The 18,822-nt window shown below is 57.1% G+C and overlaps 1 protein-coding gene across 1 annotated transcript in view; it reads right to left on the bottom strand.

The window, feature by feature from the left end:
- Positions 1 to 400: 400 nt before the first annotated feature.
- LOC144486461 (A disintegrin and metalloproteinase with thrombospondin motifs 4-like) overlaps positions 401 to 18,822 on the bottom strand; it is a 100,672-nt gene continuing 82,250 nt past the window's right edge. The window contains exons 7-8 of the mRNA XM_078204495.1: positions 2,157 to 2,332; positions 401 to 1,773 (exon numbers count right to left, since the gene is read on the bottom strand). Coding sequence (XP_078060621.1) covers positions 741 to 1,773; positions 2,157 to 2,332 — 1,209 coding nt within the window. The 3' untranslated portion in view covers positions 401 to 740. The remainder of the gene's footprint in view (positions 1,774 to 2,156; positions 2,333 to 18,822) is intronic.

Genomic DNA, 18,822 nt, shown 5'->3' on the forward strand with positions numbered 1-18,822 from the left:
TGAGTTACAGACTGGCATCTAATTGGCCCCTTCTTGGAGTTATATCTAGAGCAGGAATGAGTGCAACTGCTGATCTTGTCCCTTCAGGTAGAAGTCATGGGTTTGGAATGTGCTGCCTAAGGAATCTTGGTGAGTTGCTGCTGTGCAACGTGTCGATGGTACACACGGCTGCCACTGTGCGTCAGTGGTGGAGGGATTGAATGTTTGTGGATGGGGCAACAATGAAGCGGGCTGCTCTGTCTTGGATGGTGTCGCTGGAGTTGCACCCATCCAGGCAAGTGGGGAGTTTTCCATCACACTCTCCTCTTGCCCGGAGAGTCAGGAGGTGAGTTGTTCGTCACAGGATTCTCAAAGAAATGAGAAGTGAATCTCATTTTCAGTGACCAAACAGACATAAGTAGATGTTGGCAAAATATCGATTTATTTGAGTGAGGAATTTAAAGGAATGCAATGGGAGCATTCTAAAATCGGACCGTCTGTTACAGATCCATCTGTATTCATCAGCAAATGTTATCAGCCGAACATTTAAACACAATCAATAATTGAAAATGTTACGGGAACTTTATTCAGTATTTAACTCTGTGCTGTACCTGTCCTGGGAGTGTTTGATGGGGACAGTGTAGAGGGAGCTTTACTCTGTATCTAACCCCGTGCTGTACCTGTCCTGGGAGTGTTTGATGGGTCTGGTTTGAGGGGAGGTAACCTGGCAGAGAGAGGGAAGCCCTTTGCCTCGTACCTGCTCAGCAGTTCCGCATCACACATAACGCCATGGTCGTTGGTTTCTTCTTCTTCTTGCACCTGCCCGAGGGAATGCCATTACTGTCGAGGCAGCGTACCCACCGAACACGCCAGCCCACTCCGCATTTGACGGAGCAAGATTGCCAGCGCCCTGTGTCCCATTTTGTGAATGGTTTCTTGACCGGAATGGGCATGGAGGCAGGCAGTGGGGGCCTGGACGTTGTGGGAGGCTGGGTGTCACTGGGCTGTGCTGGGGCTGGCAGCGTTGGAGCTGGTGTGGGAGAGGGCACTGTGGCGGTGGGCAGTGGGGAGGTGGGCAGTTCAGTCGGAGGCACATGAGGTGTCACTGTGGCATTAGGCAGTGCGGTGTTGGGCACACCCAGAGTGGGTGCGTGAGGGGGCACTCTACCAGTGGGTACTCTGCCAGTGGGCAGTGTGGCAGTGGGCACCCTCAGTGCGGAGGTGTGAGGGGTCACTGTGGCAGTGGGCAGTGTGACAGTGGTCAGTGTGGCATTGGGCAGTGTGACAGTGGGCATTGTGGCAGTGGGCAGTATGGCAGTGGGCTGTGTGGTGCTGTACAGTGCCAGAGTGGGCACCTGAGTGGGCAGTGTGAGGTTGAGGAGTGCGTGAGTGGCTGTTCCAGCGGGCATTCTGGGGGTGGACCCAAGCGCGCCACCCTGCCCTTGTCCTCGCGCCTTTGCTCTGCGCACATAGTAAGAGTAGAGGATCCTGACCACCCTCTGCTTGCTCGGGTTGTAGACCTGGAGGGTCAGTGGCTCGGTCAGTGCTCCGTGGGTGATGGCCTCCAGTGCGTCCCGTTTCGGGGTCCACCCTGTGTAGCGCAGGGCCACCCCGCCCACACTTAGCAAGCTCTCAAAGCCTGAGATCTGGGTGTTTCCATTGAGGATGTAGGTCCCGTCCGACTTCTTCAGTGCCAGGTAGGCCGTGAACACAGCCTGCCCTCGCCTAAACTCCTGCCGTGCTTTGAAATTGGCAGCTCCGGCAGGAATGACAGCCACGTCGCTGTAGTTGATCCTGGAAGAGAGAGAGGAGAGTCTTTAGTCATTAATCATCAAGTTTTTTCATCCATCGACCGCACTCCAATGACACAGGGGTCAAGGGGGCGAGGGGTCGGGGTTCAAAGGCCAAGGGGTGGGGGAGGTCATGAGATCCCAGGGGATTGGGACAGGAGCAAGTGAGTGTTCAATGGCTGGATGCTAAAATGTCAAGGGGGTCAGAGGTCACGGGAGGTTGGGGACAACCTCTTCGGGGCGGAGGGGCCAATGAGTGCCGCGTTTGTACCTGGGAGTTTAAGGGTCAAGGAAATATAGCAGGGGGGTCGAGGGTCGGGAGGGCCAGGTGTTGGGGAAGGGGGCTGAGGGGCCGGAGGCTCAGAGGTGCCACGCGCTTCGACTCACGTCCAGTTCCGGAAGCGTCTGATGACGCGTTGGCAGAGCACCTCCGCTCCGCCGCACACGCCACACTTGTTGTACCGTCTCCTCGACCCGATGACCCCATTGCAACCAGTCTTGATGCACCGGCCCCTGACGCAAACGGCGTCACTGTGCGGACTGCACCGGGTCCCGTCCTTCACCTGCGGGGGCAAGGGGAGAGGTCAGAGGTCAGTGGTCAAGGTCAGAGCTATAGGAAGATATGCAGCGGATGAAGTTCAATGCGGAAAAGTGTGAGGTGATGCATTTTGGTTGGAAATTTGGTAAAATTCTTGCAGGGACACAAGCAGAGGGAGCTGGGTATATCTGTGCATAGATCACTGAAGGCGGCAGGAACAGAGGGAGAGAGTAGTTAATAAAACACATTATATTCTGGGCAGAGAGTACAAGAACAAAGAACAAAGACCAATACAGCACAGGAACAGGCCCTTCGGCCCTCCAAGCCCGTGCCGCTCCCTAGTCCAAACTAGACCATTCTTTTGTATCCCTCCATTCCCACTCCGTTCATGTGGCTATCTAGATAAGTCTTAAACGTTCCCAGTGTGTCCGCCTCCACCACCTTGCCTGGCAGCGCATTCCAGGCCCCCACCACCCTCTGTGTAAAATATGTCCTTCTGATATCCGTGCTAAACCTCCCCCCCCTCACCTTGAACCTATGACCCCTCGTGAACGTCACCACCGACCTCGGGAAGAGCAAAGAGGTTATGCTGAACTTATACAAGACACTAGTTGGACCTCAGCTGGAATATTGTGCACAGTTCTGGGCGCCACACTATTGGAAGGATGTGAACACATTGCAGAGAGTGCAGTCGAGGTTTACAAGGATGGTTCCAGGGTGAGAAACTTCAGTTACGAGGATAGGTTGGAAAGATTGGGACTGTTCTCCTTGGAGAGAAGGTGGCTGATAGGAGTTTTGAAGAGATGTTCAAAACCACGAGGGAACAGGGCAGGGTAGATCGGGAGAAACTGTTCCCACTCGTAAAAGGATCGAGAACGAGAGGGCACAGATTTAAAATGATTTCCAAAAGAAGCAAATGGGAAGTGAGAGAAAACGTTTTCACGCAGCGAGTGGTTGGGGTCTGGAACGCACTGGCTGGAAGTGTGGTGAAGGCAGGTTCAATGGAGGGTATTAGATAAATATTTGAATAGAAACAATGTGCAGAAAAAGGCAGAGAAATGGCACTAAGTCACGATGCTGGTTTGGAGAGCCGGTATAGACACAATGGGCCAAATGGCCTCCTTCTGCACCGTAACAATTGTGTGATTCAGTGTCATCTTTGCAGGAGTTCCTCAGGGTTGTGTCCTAGTCCCAACCATCTTCAGCTGCTCCATCAATGGCCTTCCCTCCATCATAAAGTCAGAATGGGGGTGTTTGCCGATGATTGTTCAATCTTCAGCACCATTCGCGACTCCTCAGATACTGAAGCAGTCCATGTCCAGATGCAGAAAGATCTGGACAATGTCCAGGCCTGGGCTGACAAATGACAAGTAACATTCGCACCACACAAATGTCAGACAATGACCACCTCCTCCAACAAGAGTGGTTCGCACTGCTGCCTCACAGCGACACGGTGACACAGTGGTTAACGCTGCTGCCTCACAGCGACACGGTGACACAGTGGTTATCACTGCTGCCTCACAGCGACACGGTGACACAGTGGTTAACGCTGCTGCCTCACAGTGACACGGTGGCACAGTGGTTAACGTTGCTGCCTCACAGTGACACGGTGGCACAGTGGTTAACGTTGCTGCCTCACAGTGACACGGTGACACAGTGGTTAACGCTGCTGCCTCACAGTGACACGGTGACACAGTGGTTAACGCTGCTGCCTCACAGTGACACGGTGACACAGTGGTTAACACTGCTGCCTCACAGTGACACGGTGACACAGTGGTTAACGCTGCTGCCTCACAGCGACACGGTGACACAGTGGTTAAAACTGCTGCCTCACAGTGACACGGTGGCACAGTGGTTAACGCTGCTGCCTCACAGTGACACGGTGGCGCAGTGGTTAAAACTGCTGCCTCACAGTGACACGGTGGCACAGTGGTTAACGCTGCTGCCTCACAGTGACACGGTGGCACAGTGGTTTTCACTGCTGCCTCACAGCGACACGGTGGCACAGTGGTTAACGCTGCTGTCTCACAGCGACACGGTGGCACAGTGGTTAACACTGCTGTCTCACAGCGACACGGTGGCACAGTGGTTAACACTGCTGCCTCACAGTGACACGGTGGCACAGTGGTTCGCGCTGCTGCCTCACAGCAACACGGTGACACAGTGGTTATCACTGCTGCCTCACAGCGACACGGTGACACAGTGGTTAGCACTGCTGCCTCACAGCGACACGGTGACACAGTGGTTAGCACTGCTGCCTCACAGTGACACGGTGGCACAGTGGTTAACGCTGCTGCCTCACAGTGACACGGTGGCACAGTGGTTAACGCTGCTGCCTCACAGTGACACGGTGGCACAGTGGTTAACGCTGCTGCCTCACAGCGACACGGTGGCACAGTGGTTAACACTGCTGCCTCACAGCGACACGGTGACACAGTGGTTAGCACTGCTGCCTCACAGCGACACGGTGGCACAGTGGTTAACACTGCTGCCTCACAGCGACACGGTGGCACAGTGGTTAACACTGCTGCCTCACAGTGACACGGTGGCACAGTGGTTAACGCTGCTGCCTCACAGCGACACGGTGGCACAGTGGTTAACATTGCTGCCTCACAGTGACACGGTGGCACAGTGGTTAACGCTGCTGCCTCACAGTGACACGGCGGCACAGTGATTAACGCTGCTGCCTCACAGCGACACGGTGACACAGTGGTTAACGCTCCTGCCTCACAGCGACACGGTGGCACAGTGGTTAACGCTGCTACCTCACAGCGACACGGTGGCACAGTGGTTAACGCTGCTGCCTCACAGTGACACGGTGGCACAGTGGTTAACGCTGCTGCCTCACAGCGACACGGTGGCACAGTGGGTTATCACTGCTGCCTCACAGTGACACGGTGGCACAGTGGTTAACACTGCTGCCTCACAGCGACACGGTGACACAGTGGTTCGCACTGCTGCCTCACAGTGACACGGTGACACAGTGGTTAGCACTGCTGTCTCACAGCGACACGGTGACACAGTGGTTAGCACTGCTACCTCACAGCGACACGGTGACACAGTGGTTCGCACTGCTGCCTCACAGCGACACGGTGGCACAGTGGTTATCACTGCTGCCTCACAGCGACACGGTGACACAGTGGTTCGCACTGCTGCCTCACAGCGACACGGTGACACAGTGGTTAACGCTGCTGCCTCACAGTGACACGGTGACACAGTGGTTAACTCTGCTGCCTCACAGTGACACGGTGACACAGTGGTTAGCGCTGCTGCCTCACAGTGACACGGTGGCACAGTGGTTAACGCTGCTGCCTCACAGTGACACGGTGGCACAGTGGTTAACTCTGCTGCCTCACAGTGACACGGTGACACAGTGGTTATCACTGCTGCCTCACAGTGACACGGTGACACAGTGGTTAACTCTGCTGCCTCACAGCGACACGGTGACACAGTGGTTAACTCTGCTGCCTCACAGTGACACGGTGACACAGTGGTTAACACTGCTGCCTCACTGCGACACGGTGGCACAGTGGTTAACACTGCTGCCTCACAGTGACACGGTGACACAGTGGTTAACACTGCTGCCTCACAGTGACACGGTGGCACAGTGGTTAACTCTGCTGCCTCACAGCGACACGGTGACACAGTGGTTAACTCTGCTGCCTCACAGTGACACGGTGACACAGTGGTTAACACTGCTGCCTCACTGCGACACGGTGACACAGTGGTTCGCACTGCTGCCTCACAGTGACACGGTGACACAGTGGTTAACGCTGCTGCCTCACAGTGACACGGTGGCACAGTGGTTAACACTGCTGCCTCACAGCGACACGGTGACACAGTGGTTAGCACTGCTGTCTCACAGCGACACGGTGACACAGTGGTTAACGCTGCTACCTCACAGCGACACGGTGACACAGTGGTTCGCACTGCTGCCTCACAGTGACACGGTGACACAGTGGTTAACGCTGCTGCCTCACAGCGACACGGTGACACAGTGGTTCGCACTGCTGCCTCACAGCGACACGGTGACACAGTGGGTTAACTCTGCTGCCTCACAGTGACACGGTGACACAGTGGTTAGCACTGCTGTCTCACAGCGACACGGTGACACAGTGGTTAACACTGCTGCCTCACAGCGACACGGTGGCACAGTGGTTAACACTGCTGCCTCACAGTGACACGGTGACACAGTGGTTAACGCTGCTATCTCACAGCGACACGGTGACACAGTGGTTCGCACTGCTGCCTCACAGCGACACGGTGGCACAGTGGTTATCACTGCTGCCTCACAGCGACACGGTGACACAGTGGTTAACTCTGCTGCCTCACAGTGACACGGTGGCACAGTGGTTAACGCTGCTGCCTCACAGTGACACGGTGGCACAGTGGTTAACTCTGCTGCCTCACAGTGACACGGTGGCACAGTGGTTAACACTGCTGCCTCACAGTGACACGGTGACACAGTGGTTAACTCTGCTGCCTCACAGTGACACGGTGACACAGTGGTTAACACTGCTGCCTCACAGTGACACGGTGGCACAGTGGTTAACACTGCTGCCTCACAGTGACACGGTGACACAGTGGTTAACACTGCTGTCTCACAGCGACACGGTGACACAGTGGTTAACGCTGCTGCCTCACAGTGACACGGTGACACAGTGGTTAACACTGCTGCCTCACTGCGACACGGTGGCACAGTGGTTCGCACTGCTGCCTCACAGTGACACGGTGACACAGTGGTTAACTCTGCTGCCTCACAGTGACACGGTGGCACAGTGGTTAACACTGCTGCCTCACTGCGACACGGTGGCACAGTGGTTAACACTGCTGCCTCACTGCGACACGGTGACACAGTGGTTAGCACTGCTGCCTCACAGTGACACGGTGACACAGTGGTTCGCACTGCTGCCTCACAGTGACACGGTGACACAGTGGTTAGCACTGCTGCCTCACAGTGACACGGTGACACAGTGGTTCGCACTGCTGCCTCACAGCGACACGGTGGCACAGTGGTTAACATTGCTGCCTCACAGCGACACGGTGGCACAGTGGTTAACGCTGCTGCCTCACAGTGACACGGCGGCACAGTGATTAACGCTGCTGCCTCACAGCGACACGGTGACACAGTGGTTCGCACTGCAGCCTCACAGCGACACGGTGACACAGTGGTTAACGCTGCTGCCTCACAGCGACACGGTGGCACAGTGGTTAACGCTGCTGCCTCACAGTGACACGGTGACACAGTGGTTAACGCTGCTGCCTCACAGCGACACGGTGACACAGTGGTTAACGCTGCTACCTCACAGCGACACGGTGGCACAGTGGTTAACGCTGCTGCCTCACAGTGACACGGTGACACAGTGGTTAACACTGCTGCCTCACAGCGACACGGTGACACAGTGGTTAACGCTGCTACCTCACAGCGACACGGTGGCACAGTGGTTAACGCTGCTGCCTCACAGTGACACGGTGACACAGTGGTTAACACTGCTGCCTCACAGTGACACGGTGACACAGTGGTTAACGCTGCTGTCTCACAGTGACACGGTGGCACAGTGGTTAACGCTGCTGCCTCACAGTGACACGGTGGCACAGTGGGTTATCACTGCTGCCTCACAGTGACACGGTGGCACAGTGGTTAGCACTGCTGCCTCACAGCGACACGGTGACACAGTGGGTTATCACTGCTGCCTCACAGTGACACGGTGGCACAGTGGTTAGCACTGCTGCCTCACAGCGACACGGTGACACAGTGGGTTATCACTGCTGCCTCACAGTGACACGGTGGCACAGTGGTTAGCACTGCTGCCTCACAGCGACACGGTGACACAGTGGGTTATCACTGCTGCCTCACAGCGACACGGTGACACAGTGGTTAACACTGCTGCCTCACTGCGACACGGTGACACAGTGGTTAACACTGCTGCCTCACAGCGACACGGTGACACAGTGGTTATCACTGCTGCCTCACAGTGACACGGTGACACAGTGGTTAACGCTGCTGCCTCACAGCGACACGGTGGCACAGTGGTAAACGCTGCTGCCTCACAGCGACACGGTGACACAGTGGTTCGCACTGCTGCCTCACAGTGACACGGTGGCACAGTGGTTAGCACTGCTGCCTCACTGCGACACGGTGACACAGTGGTTAACACTGCTGCCTCACAGCGACACGGTGGCACAGTGGTTAACGCTGCTGCCTCACAGCGACACGGTGGCACAGTGGTTAACGCTGCTGCCTCACAGTGACACGGTGACACAGTGGTTAGCGCTGCTGCGTCACAGTGACACGGTGACACAGTGGTTAACGCTGCTGCCTCTCAGTGACACGGTGGCACAGTGGTTAACGCTGCTGCCTCACAGTGACACGGTGGCACAGTGGTTAACGCTGCTGCCTCACAGTGACACGGTGGCACAGTGGTTAGCGCTGCTGCCTCACAGCGACACGGTGACACAGTGGTTAGCACTGCTGCCTCACAGCGACACGGTGACACAGTGGTTAGCACTGCTGTCTCACAGCGACACGGTGACACAGTGGTTAACGCTGCTGCCTCACAGCGACACGGTGACACAGTGGTTAACGCTGCTGCCTCACAGCGACACGGTGGCACAGTGGTTAACGCTGCTGCCTCACAGCGACACGGTGACACAGTGGTTAGCACTGCTGCCTCACAGTGACACGGTGACACAGTGGTTAACGCTGCTGCCTCACAGTGACACGGTGGCACAGTGGTTAACACTGCTGCCTCACAGCGACACGGTGACACAATGGTTAGCACTGCTGCCTCACAGTGACACGGTGACACAGTGGTTAGCACTGCTGCCTCACAGCGACACGGTGACACAGTGGTTAACACTGCTGCCTCACAGCGACACGGTGGCACAGTGGTTAACGCTGCTGCCTCACAGTGACACGGTGGCACAGTGGTTAACGCTGCTGCCTCACAGTGACACGGTGGCACAGTGGTTAACACTGCTACCTCACAGCGACACGGTGACACAGTGGTTAACGCTGCTGCCTCACAGCGACACGGTGGCACAGTGGTTAACGCTGCTGCCTCACAGCGACACGGTGACACAGTGGTTAACGCTGCTGCCTCACAGTGACATGGTGACACAGTGGTTAACGCTGCTGCCTCACAGCGACACGGTGACACAGTGGTTAACGCTGCTGCCTCACAGCGACACGGTGGCACAGTGGTTAACGCTGCTGCCTCACAGTGACACGGTGGCACAGTGGTTAACGCTGCTACCTCACAGCGACACGGTGACACAGTGGTTAACGCTGCTGCCTCACAGTGACACGGTGACACAGTGGTTCGCACTGCTGCCTCACAGCGACACGGTGACACAGTGGTTAACGCTGCTGCCTCACAGCGACACGGTGGCACAGTGGTTAACGCTGCTGTCTCACAGTGACACGGTGGCACAGTGGTTAACGCTGCTGCCTCACAGTGACACGGTGACACAGTGGTTAACACTGCTGCCTCACAGTGACACGGTGGCACAGTGGTTAACGCTGCTGCCTCACAGTGACACGGTGGCACAGTGGTTAGCACTGCTGCCTCACAGTGACACGGTGACACAGTGGTTAACACTGCTGCCTCACAGTGACACGGTGGCACAGTGGTTAACACTGCAGCCTCACAGTGACACGGTGACACAGTGGTTAACACTGCTGCCTCACAGTGACACGGTGACACAGTGGTTAACGCTGCTGCCTCACAGCAACACAGTGGCACAGTGGTTCGCACTGCTGTCTCACAGCGACACGGTGACACAGTGGTTAACACTGCTGTCTCACAGCGACACGGTGACACAGTGGTTAACGCTGCTGCCTCACAGCGACACGGTGACACAGTGGTTAGCACTGCTGCCTCACAGCGACACGGTGACACAGTGGTTAACGCTGCTGCCTCACAGTGACACGGTGACACAGTGGTTCGCACTGCTGCCTCACAGTGACACGGTGACACAGTGGTTAACGCTGCTGCCTCACAGTGACACGGTGACACAGTGGTTAACGCTGCTGCCTCACAGTGACACGGTGACACAGTGGTTCGCACTGCTGCCTCACAGTGACACGGTGACACAGTGGTTCGCACTGCTGCCTCACAGCGACACGGTGACACAGTGGTTAACACTGCTGCCTCACAGTGACACGGTGGCACAGTGGTTCGCACTGCTGCCTCACAGTGACACGGTGACACAGTGGTTAGCACTGCTGTCTCACAGCGACACGGTGACACAGTGGTTATCGCTGCTACCTCACAGCGACACGGTGACACATTGGTTCGCACTGCTGCCTCACAGCGACACGGTGGCACAGTGGTTAACTCTGCTGCCTCACAGTGACACGGTGACACAGTGGTTCGCACTGCTGCCTCACAGTGACACGGTGACACAGTGGTTAGCGCTGCTGCCTCACAGTGACACGGTGGCACAGTGGTTAACGCTGCTGCCTCACAGCGACACGGTGGCACAATGGTTAACGCTGCTGCCTCACAGTGACACGGTGACACAGTGGTTAACGCTGCTGCCTCACAGTGACACGGTGACACAGTGGGTTAACGCTGCTGCCTCACAGCGACACGGTGACACAGTGGTTAACTCTGCTGCCTCACAGTGACACGGTGGCACAGTGGTTAACGCTGCTGCCTCACAGTGACACGGTGGCACAGTGGTTAACGCTGCTGCCTCACAGCGACACGGTGGCACAGTGGTTAACGCTGCTGCCTCACAGTGACACGGTGACACAGTGGTTAACGCTGCTGCCTCACAGCGACACGGTGACACAGTGGTTAACGCTGCTACCTCACAGCGACACGGTGGCACAGTGGTTAACGCTGCTGCCTCACAGTGACACGGTGACACAGTGGTTAACACTGCTGCCTCACAGCGACACGGTGACACAGTGGTTAACGCTGCTACCTCACAGCGACACGGTGGCACAGTGGTTAACGCTGCTGCCTCACAGTGACACGGTGACACAGTGGTTAACGCTGCTGTCTCACAGTGACACGGTGGCACAGTGGTTAACGCTGCTGCCTCACAGTGACACGGTGGCACAGTGGGTTATCACTGCTGCCTCACAGTGACACGGTGGCACAGTGGTTAGCACTGCTGCCTCACAGCGACACGGTGACACAGTGGGTTATCACTGCTGCCTCACAGTGACACGGTGGCACAGTGGTTAGCACTGCTGCCTCACAGCGACACGGTGACACAGTGGGTTATCACTGCTGCCTCACAGTGACACGGTGGCACAGTGGTTAACGCTGCTGTCTCACAGTGACACGGTGGCACAGTGGTTAACGCTGCTGCCTCACAGTGACACGGTGGCACAGTGGGTTATCACTGCTGCCTCACAGTGACACGGTGGCACAGTGGTTAGCACTGCTGCCTCACAGCGACACGGTGACACAGTGGGTTATCACTGCTGCCTCACAGTGACACGGTGGCACAGTGGTTAGCACTGCTGCCTCACAGCGACACGGTGACACAGTGGGTTATCACTGCTGCCTCACAGTGACACGGTGGCACAGTGGTTAGCACTGCTGCCTCACAGCGACACGGTGACACAGTGGGTTATCACTGCTGCCTCACAGCGACACGGTGACACAGTGGTTAACACTGCTGCCTCACTGCGACACGGTGACACAGTGGTTAACACTGCTGCCTCACAGCGACACGGTGACACAGTGGTTATCACTGCTGCCTCACAGTGACACGGTGACACAGTGGTTAACGCTGCTGCCTCACAGCGACACGGTGGCACAGTGGTAAACGCTGCTGCCTCACAGCGACACGGTGACACAGTGGTTCGCACTGCTGCCTCACAGTGACACGGTGGCACAGTGGTTAGCACTGCTGCCTCACTGCGACACGGTGACACAGTGGTTAACACTGCTGCCTCACAGCGACACGGTGGCACAGTGGTTAACGCTGCTGCCTCACAGCGACACGGTGGCACAGTGGTTAACGCTGCTGCCTCACAGTGACACGGTGACACAGTGGTTAGCGCTGCTGCGTCACAGTGACACGGTGACACAGTGGTTAACGCTGCTGCCTCTCAGTGACACGGTGGCACAGTGGTTAACGCTGCTGCCTCACAGTGACACGGTGGCACAGTGGTTAACGCTGCTGCCTCACAGTGACACGGTGGCACAGTGGTTAGCGCTGCTGCCTCACAGCGACACGGTGACACAGTGGTTAGCACTGCTGCCTCACAGCGACACGGTGACACAGTGGTTAGCACTGCTGTCTCACAGCGACACGGTGACACAGTGGTTAACGCTGCTGCCTCACAGCGACACGGTGGCACAGTGGTTAACGCTGCTGCCTCACAGCGACACGGTGGCACAGTGGTTCGCACTGCTGCCTCACAGTGACACGGTGACACAGTGGTTAACGCTGCTGCCTCACAGTGACACGGTGGCACAGTGGTTCGCACTGCTGCCTCACAGCGACACGGTGACACAATGGTTAGCACTGCTGCCTCACAGTGACACGGTGACACAGTGGTTAGCACTGCTGCCTCACAGCGACACGGTGACACAGTGGTTAACACTGCTGCCTCACAGCGACACGGTGGCACAGTGGTTAACGCTGCTGCCTCACAGTGACACGGTGGCACAGTGGTTAACGCTGCTGCCTCACAGTGACACGGTGGCACAGTGGTTAACACTGCTACCTCACAGCGACACGGTGACACAGTGGTTAACGCTGCTGCCTCACAGCGACACGGTGGCACAGTGGTTAACGCTGCTGCCTCACAGCGACACGGTGACACAGTGGTTAACGCTGCTGCCTCACAGCGACACGGTGGCACAGTGGTTAACGCTGCTGCCTCACAGTGACACGGTGGCACAGTGGTTAACGCTGCTACCTCACAGCGACACGGTGACACAGTGGTTAACGCTGCTGCCTCACAGTGACACGGTGACACAGTGGTTCGCACTGCTGCCTCACAGCGACACGGTGACACAGTGGTTAACGCTGCTGCCTCACAGCGACACGGTGGCACAGTGGTTAACGCTGCTGTCTCACAGTGACACGGTGGCACAGTGGTTAACGCTGCTGCCTCACAGTGACACGGTGACACAGTGGTTAACACTGCTGCCTCACAGTGACACGGTGGCACAGTGGTTAACGCTGCTGCCTCACAGTGACACGGTGGCACAGTGGTTAGCACTGCTGCCTCACAGTGACACGGTGACACAGTGGGTTATCACTGCTGCCTCACAGTGACACGGTGGCACAGTGGTTAACACTGCAGCCTCACAGTGACACGGTGACACAGTGGTTAACACTGCTGCCTCACAGTGACACGGTGACACAGTGGTTAACGCTGCTGCCTCACAGCAACACAGTGGCACAGTGGTTCGCACTGCTGTCTCACAGCGACACGGTGACACAGTGGTTAACACTGCTGTCTCACAGCGACACGGTGACACAGTGGTTAACGCTGCTGCCTCACAGCGACACGGTGACACAGTGGTTAGCACTGCTGCCTCACAGCGACACGGTGACACAGTGGTTAACGCTGCTGCCTCACAGTGACACGGTGACACAGTGGTTCGCACTGCTGCCTCACAGTGACACGGTGACACAGTGGTTAACGCTGCTGCCTCACAGTGACACGGTGACACAGTGGTTCGCACTGCTGCCTCACAGTGACACGGTGACACAGTGGTTCGCACTGCTGCCTCACAGCGACACGGTGACACAGTGGTTAACACTGCTGCCTCACAGTGACACGGTGGCACAGTGGTTCGCACTGCTGCCTCACAGTGACACGGTGACACAGTGGTTAGCACTGCTGTCTCACAGCGACACGGTGACACAGTGGTTATCGCTGCTACCTCACAGCGACACGGTGACACATTGGTTCGCACTGCTGCCTCACAGCGACACGGTGGCACAGTGGTTAACTCTGCTGCCTCACAGTGACACGGTGACACAGTGGTTCGCACTGCTGCCTCACAGTGACACGGTGACACAGTGGTTAGCGCTGCTGCCTCACAGTGACACGGTGGCACAGTGGTTAACGCTGCTGCCTCACAGCGACACGGTGGCACAATGGTTAACGCTGCTGCCTCACAGTGACACGGTGACACAGTGGTTAACGCTGCTGCCTCACAGTGACACGGTGACACAGTGGGTTAACGCTGCTGCCTCACAGCGACACGGTGACACAGTGGTTAACTCTGCTGCCTCACAGTGACACGGTGGCACAGTGGTTAACGCTGCTGCCTCACAGTGACACGGTGACACAGTGGTTAACGCTGCTGCCTCACAGCGACACGGTGGCACAGTGGTTAACACTGCTGCCTCACAGCGACACGGTGACACAGTGGTTAACGCTGCTGCCTCACAGTGACACGGTGACACAGTGGTTAACGCTGCTGCCTCACAGTGACACGGTGGCACAGTGGTTAACGCTGCTGCCTCACAGCGACACGGTGGCACAGTGGTTAACACTGCTGCCTCACAGTGACACGGTGACACAGTGGTTAACGCTGCTGCCTCACAGCGACACGGTGGCACAGTGGTTAGCACTGCTGCCTCACAGCGACACGGTGGCACAGTGGTTAGCACTGCTGCCTCACAGCGACACGGTGACACAGTGGTTAACGCTGCTGCCTCACAGTGACACGGTGGCACAGTGGTTAACGCTGCTACCTCACAGCGACACGGTGACACAGTGGTTCGCACTGCTGCCTCACAGCGACACGGTGGCACAGTGGTTAACTCTGCTGCCTCACAGTGACACGGTGGCATAGTGGTTCGCACTGCTGCCTCACAGCGACACGGTGACACAGTGGTTAACTCTGCTGCCTCACAGTGACACGGTGGCACAGTGGTTAACGCTGCTGCCTCACAGTGACACGGTGACACAGTGGTTAGCGCTGCTGCCTCACAGTGACACGGTGGCACAGTGGTTCACGCTGCTGCCTCACAGTGACACGGTGGCACAGTGGTTAGCGCTGCTGCCTCACAGCGACACGGTGGCACAGTGGTTAGCGCTGCTGCCTCACAGCGACACGGTGGCACAGTGGTTAACGCTGCTGCCTCACAGCGACACGGTGACACAGTGGTTAACGCTGCTGCCTCACAGTGACACGGTGGCACAGTGGTTCGCACTGCTGCCTCACAGTGACACGGTGGCACAGTGGTTAGCACTGCTGCCTCACAGTGACACGGTGGCACAGTGGTTAACGCTGCTGCCTCACAGTGACACGGTGACACAGTGGTTAACGCTGCTGCCTCACAGCGACACGGTGACACAGTGGTTAACGCTGCTGCCTCACAGCGACACGGTGACACAGTGGTTCGCACTGCTGCCTCACAGCGACACGGTGACACAGTGGTTAACGCTGCTGCCTCACAGCGACACGGTGGCACAGTGGTTAACGCTGCTGTCTCACAGTGACACGGTGGCACAGTGGTTAACGCTGCTGCCTCACAGTGACACGGTGGCACAGTGGTTAACGCTGCTGCCTCACAGTGACACGGTGGCACAGTGGTTAGCACTGCTGCCTCACAGTGACACGGTGACACAGTGGGTTATCACTGCTGCCTCACAGTGACACGGTGGCACAGTGGTTAACACTGCAGCCTCACAGTGACACGGTGACACAGTGGTTAACGCTGCTGCCTCACAGCAACACGGTGGCACAGTGGTTCGCACTGCTGTCTCACAGCGACACGGTGACACAGTGGTTAACACTGCTGTCTCACAGCGACACGGTGACACAGTGGTTAACGCTGCTGCCTCACAGCGACACGGTGACACAGTGGTTAGCACTGCTGCCTCACAGCGACACGGTGACACAGTGGTTAACACTGCTGTCTCACAGCGACACGGTGACACAGTGGTTAACACTGCTGCCTCACAGTGACACGGTGACACAGTGGTTAACACTGCTGTCTCACAGCGACACGGTGACACAGTGGTTAGCACTGCTGCCTCACAGCGACACGGTGACACAGTGGTTAACACTGCTGTCTCACAGCGACACGGTGACACAGTGGTTAGCACTGCTGCCTCACAGCGACACGGTGACACAGTGGTTAACACTGCTGTCTCACAGCGACACGGTGACACAGTGGTTAACACTGCTGTCTCACAGCGACACGGTGACACAGTGGTTAACGCTGCTGTCTCACAGTGACACGGTGACACAGTGGTTAACGCTGCTGCCTCACAGTGACACGGTGACACAGTGGTTCGCACTGCTGCCTCACAGTGACACGGTGACACAGTGGTTAGCACTGCTGTCTCACAGCGACACGGTGACACAGTGGTTAACGCTGCTACCTCACAGCGACACGGTGACACATTGGTTCGCACTGCTGCCTCACAGCGACACGGTGGCACAGTGGTTAACTCTGCTGCCTCACAGTGACACGGTGACACAGTGGTTCGCACTGCTGCCTCACAGTGACACGGTGACACAGTGGTTAGCGCTGCTGCCTCACAGTGACACGGTGGCACAGTGGTTAACGCTGCTGCCTCACAGCGACACGGTGGCACAATGGTTAACGCTGCTGCCTCACAGTGACACGGTGACACAGTGGTTAACGCTGCTGCCTCACAGTGACACGGTGACACAGTGGGTTAACGCTGCTGCCTCACAGCGACACGGTGACACAGTGGTTAACTCTGCTGCCTCACAGTGACACGGTGGCACAGTGGTTAACGCTGCTGCCTCACAGTGACACGGTGACACAGTGGTTAACGCTGCTGCCTCACAGCGACACGGTGGCACAGTGGTTAACGCTGCTGCCTCACAGTGACACGGTGACACAGTGGTTAACGCTGCTGCCTCACAGTGACACGGTGACACAGTGGTTAACGCTGCTGCCTCACAGCGACACGGTGGCACAGTGGTTAACACTGCTGCCTCACAGCGACACGGTGACACAGTGGTTAACGCTGCTGCCTCACAGTGACACGGTGACACAGTGGTTAACGCTGCTGCCTCACAGCGACACGGTGGCACAGTGGTTAACACTGCTGCCTCACAGTGACACGGTGACACAGTGGTTAACGCTGCTGCCTCACAGCGACACGGTGGCACAGTGGTTAGCACTGCTGCCTCACAGCGACACGGTGACACAGTGGTTAACGCTGCTGCCTCACAGTGACACGGTGGCACAGTGGTTAACGCTGCTACCTCACAGCGACACGGTGACACAGTGGTTCGCACTGCTGCCTCACAGCGACACGGTGGCACAGTGGTTAACTCTGCTGCCTCACAGTGACACGGTGGCACAGTGGTTCGCACTGCTGCCTCACAGCGACACGGTGACACAGTGGTTAACGCTGCTGCCTCACAGTGACACGGTGACACAGTGGTTAGCGCTGCTGCCTCACAGTGACACGGTGACACAGTGGTTAGCGCTGCTGCCTCACAGTGACACGGTGGCACAGTGGTTAGCGCTGCTGCCTCACAGTGACACGGTGGCACAGTGGTTAACTCTGCTGCCTCACAGTGACACGGTGGCACAGTGGTTAGCGCTGCTGCCTCACAGTGACACGGTGACACAGTGGTTAACTCTGCTGCCTCACAGCGACACGGTGGCACAGTGGTTAGCGCTGCTGCCTCACAGTGACACGGTGACACAGTGGTTAACACTGCTGCCTCACAGTGACACGGTGACACAGTGGTTAACACTGCTGCCTCACAGTGACACGGTGACACAGTGGTTAACGCTGCTGCCTCACAGTGACACGGTGGCACAGTGGTTCGCACTGCTGCCTCACAGTGACACGGTGGCACAGTGGTTAGCACTGCTGCCTCACAGTGACACGGTGGCACAGTGGTTCGCACTGCTGCCTCACAGTGACACGGTGACACAGTGGTTAACGCTGCTGCCTCACAGTGACACGGTGACACAGTGGTTAACGCTGCTGCCTCACAGCAACACGGTGGCACAGTGGTTAACACTGCTGCCTCACAGTGACACGGTGACACAGTGGTTAACACTGCTGCCTCACAGTGACACGGTGGCACAGTGGTTAACGCTGCTGCCTCACAGTGACACGGTGGCACAGTGGTTAACGCTGCTGCCTCACAGCAACACGGTGGCACAGTGGTTAACACTGCTGCCTCACAGCGACACGGTGACACAGTGGTTAGCACTGCTGCCTCACAGCGACACGGTGACACAGTGGTTAACGCTGCTGCCTCACAGCGACACGGTGGCACAGTGGTTAGCACTGCTGCCTCACAGCGACACGGTGGCACAGTGGTTAACACTGCTGCCTCACAGCGACACGGTGACACAGTGGTTAGCACTGCTGCCTCACAGTGACACGGTGACACAGTGGTTAGCACTGCTGCCTCACAGCGACACGGTGACACAGTGGTTAGCACTGCTGCCTCACAGCGACACGGTGACACAGTGGTTAACGCTGCTGCCTCACAGTGACACGGTGACACAGTGGTTAGCACTGCTGCCTCACAGCGACACGGTGACACAGTGGTTAACGCTGCTGCCTCA

The sequence above is a fragment of the Mustelus asterias genome, unplaced genomic scaffold (genome assembly GCF_964213995.1).
Source record: "Mustelus asterias unplaced genomic scaffold, sMusAst1.hap1.1 HAP1_SCAFFOLD_348, whole genome shotgun sequence".
Taxonomy (NCBI): domain Eukaryota; kingdom Metazoa; phylum Chordata; class Chondrichthyes; order Carcharhiniformes; family Triakidae; genus Mustelus; species Mustelus asterias.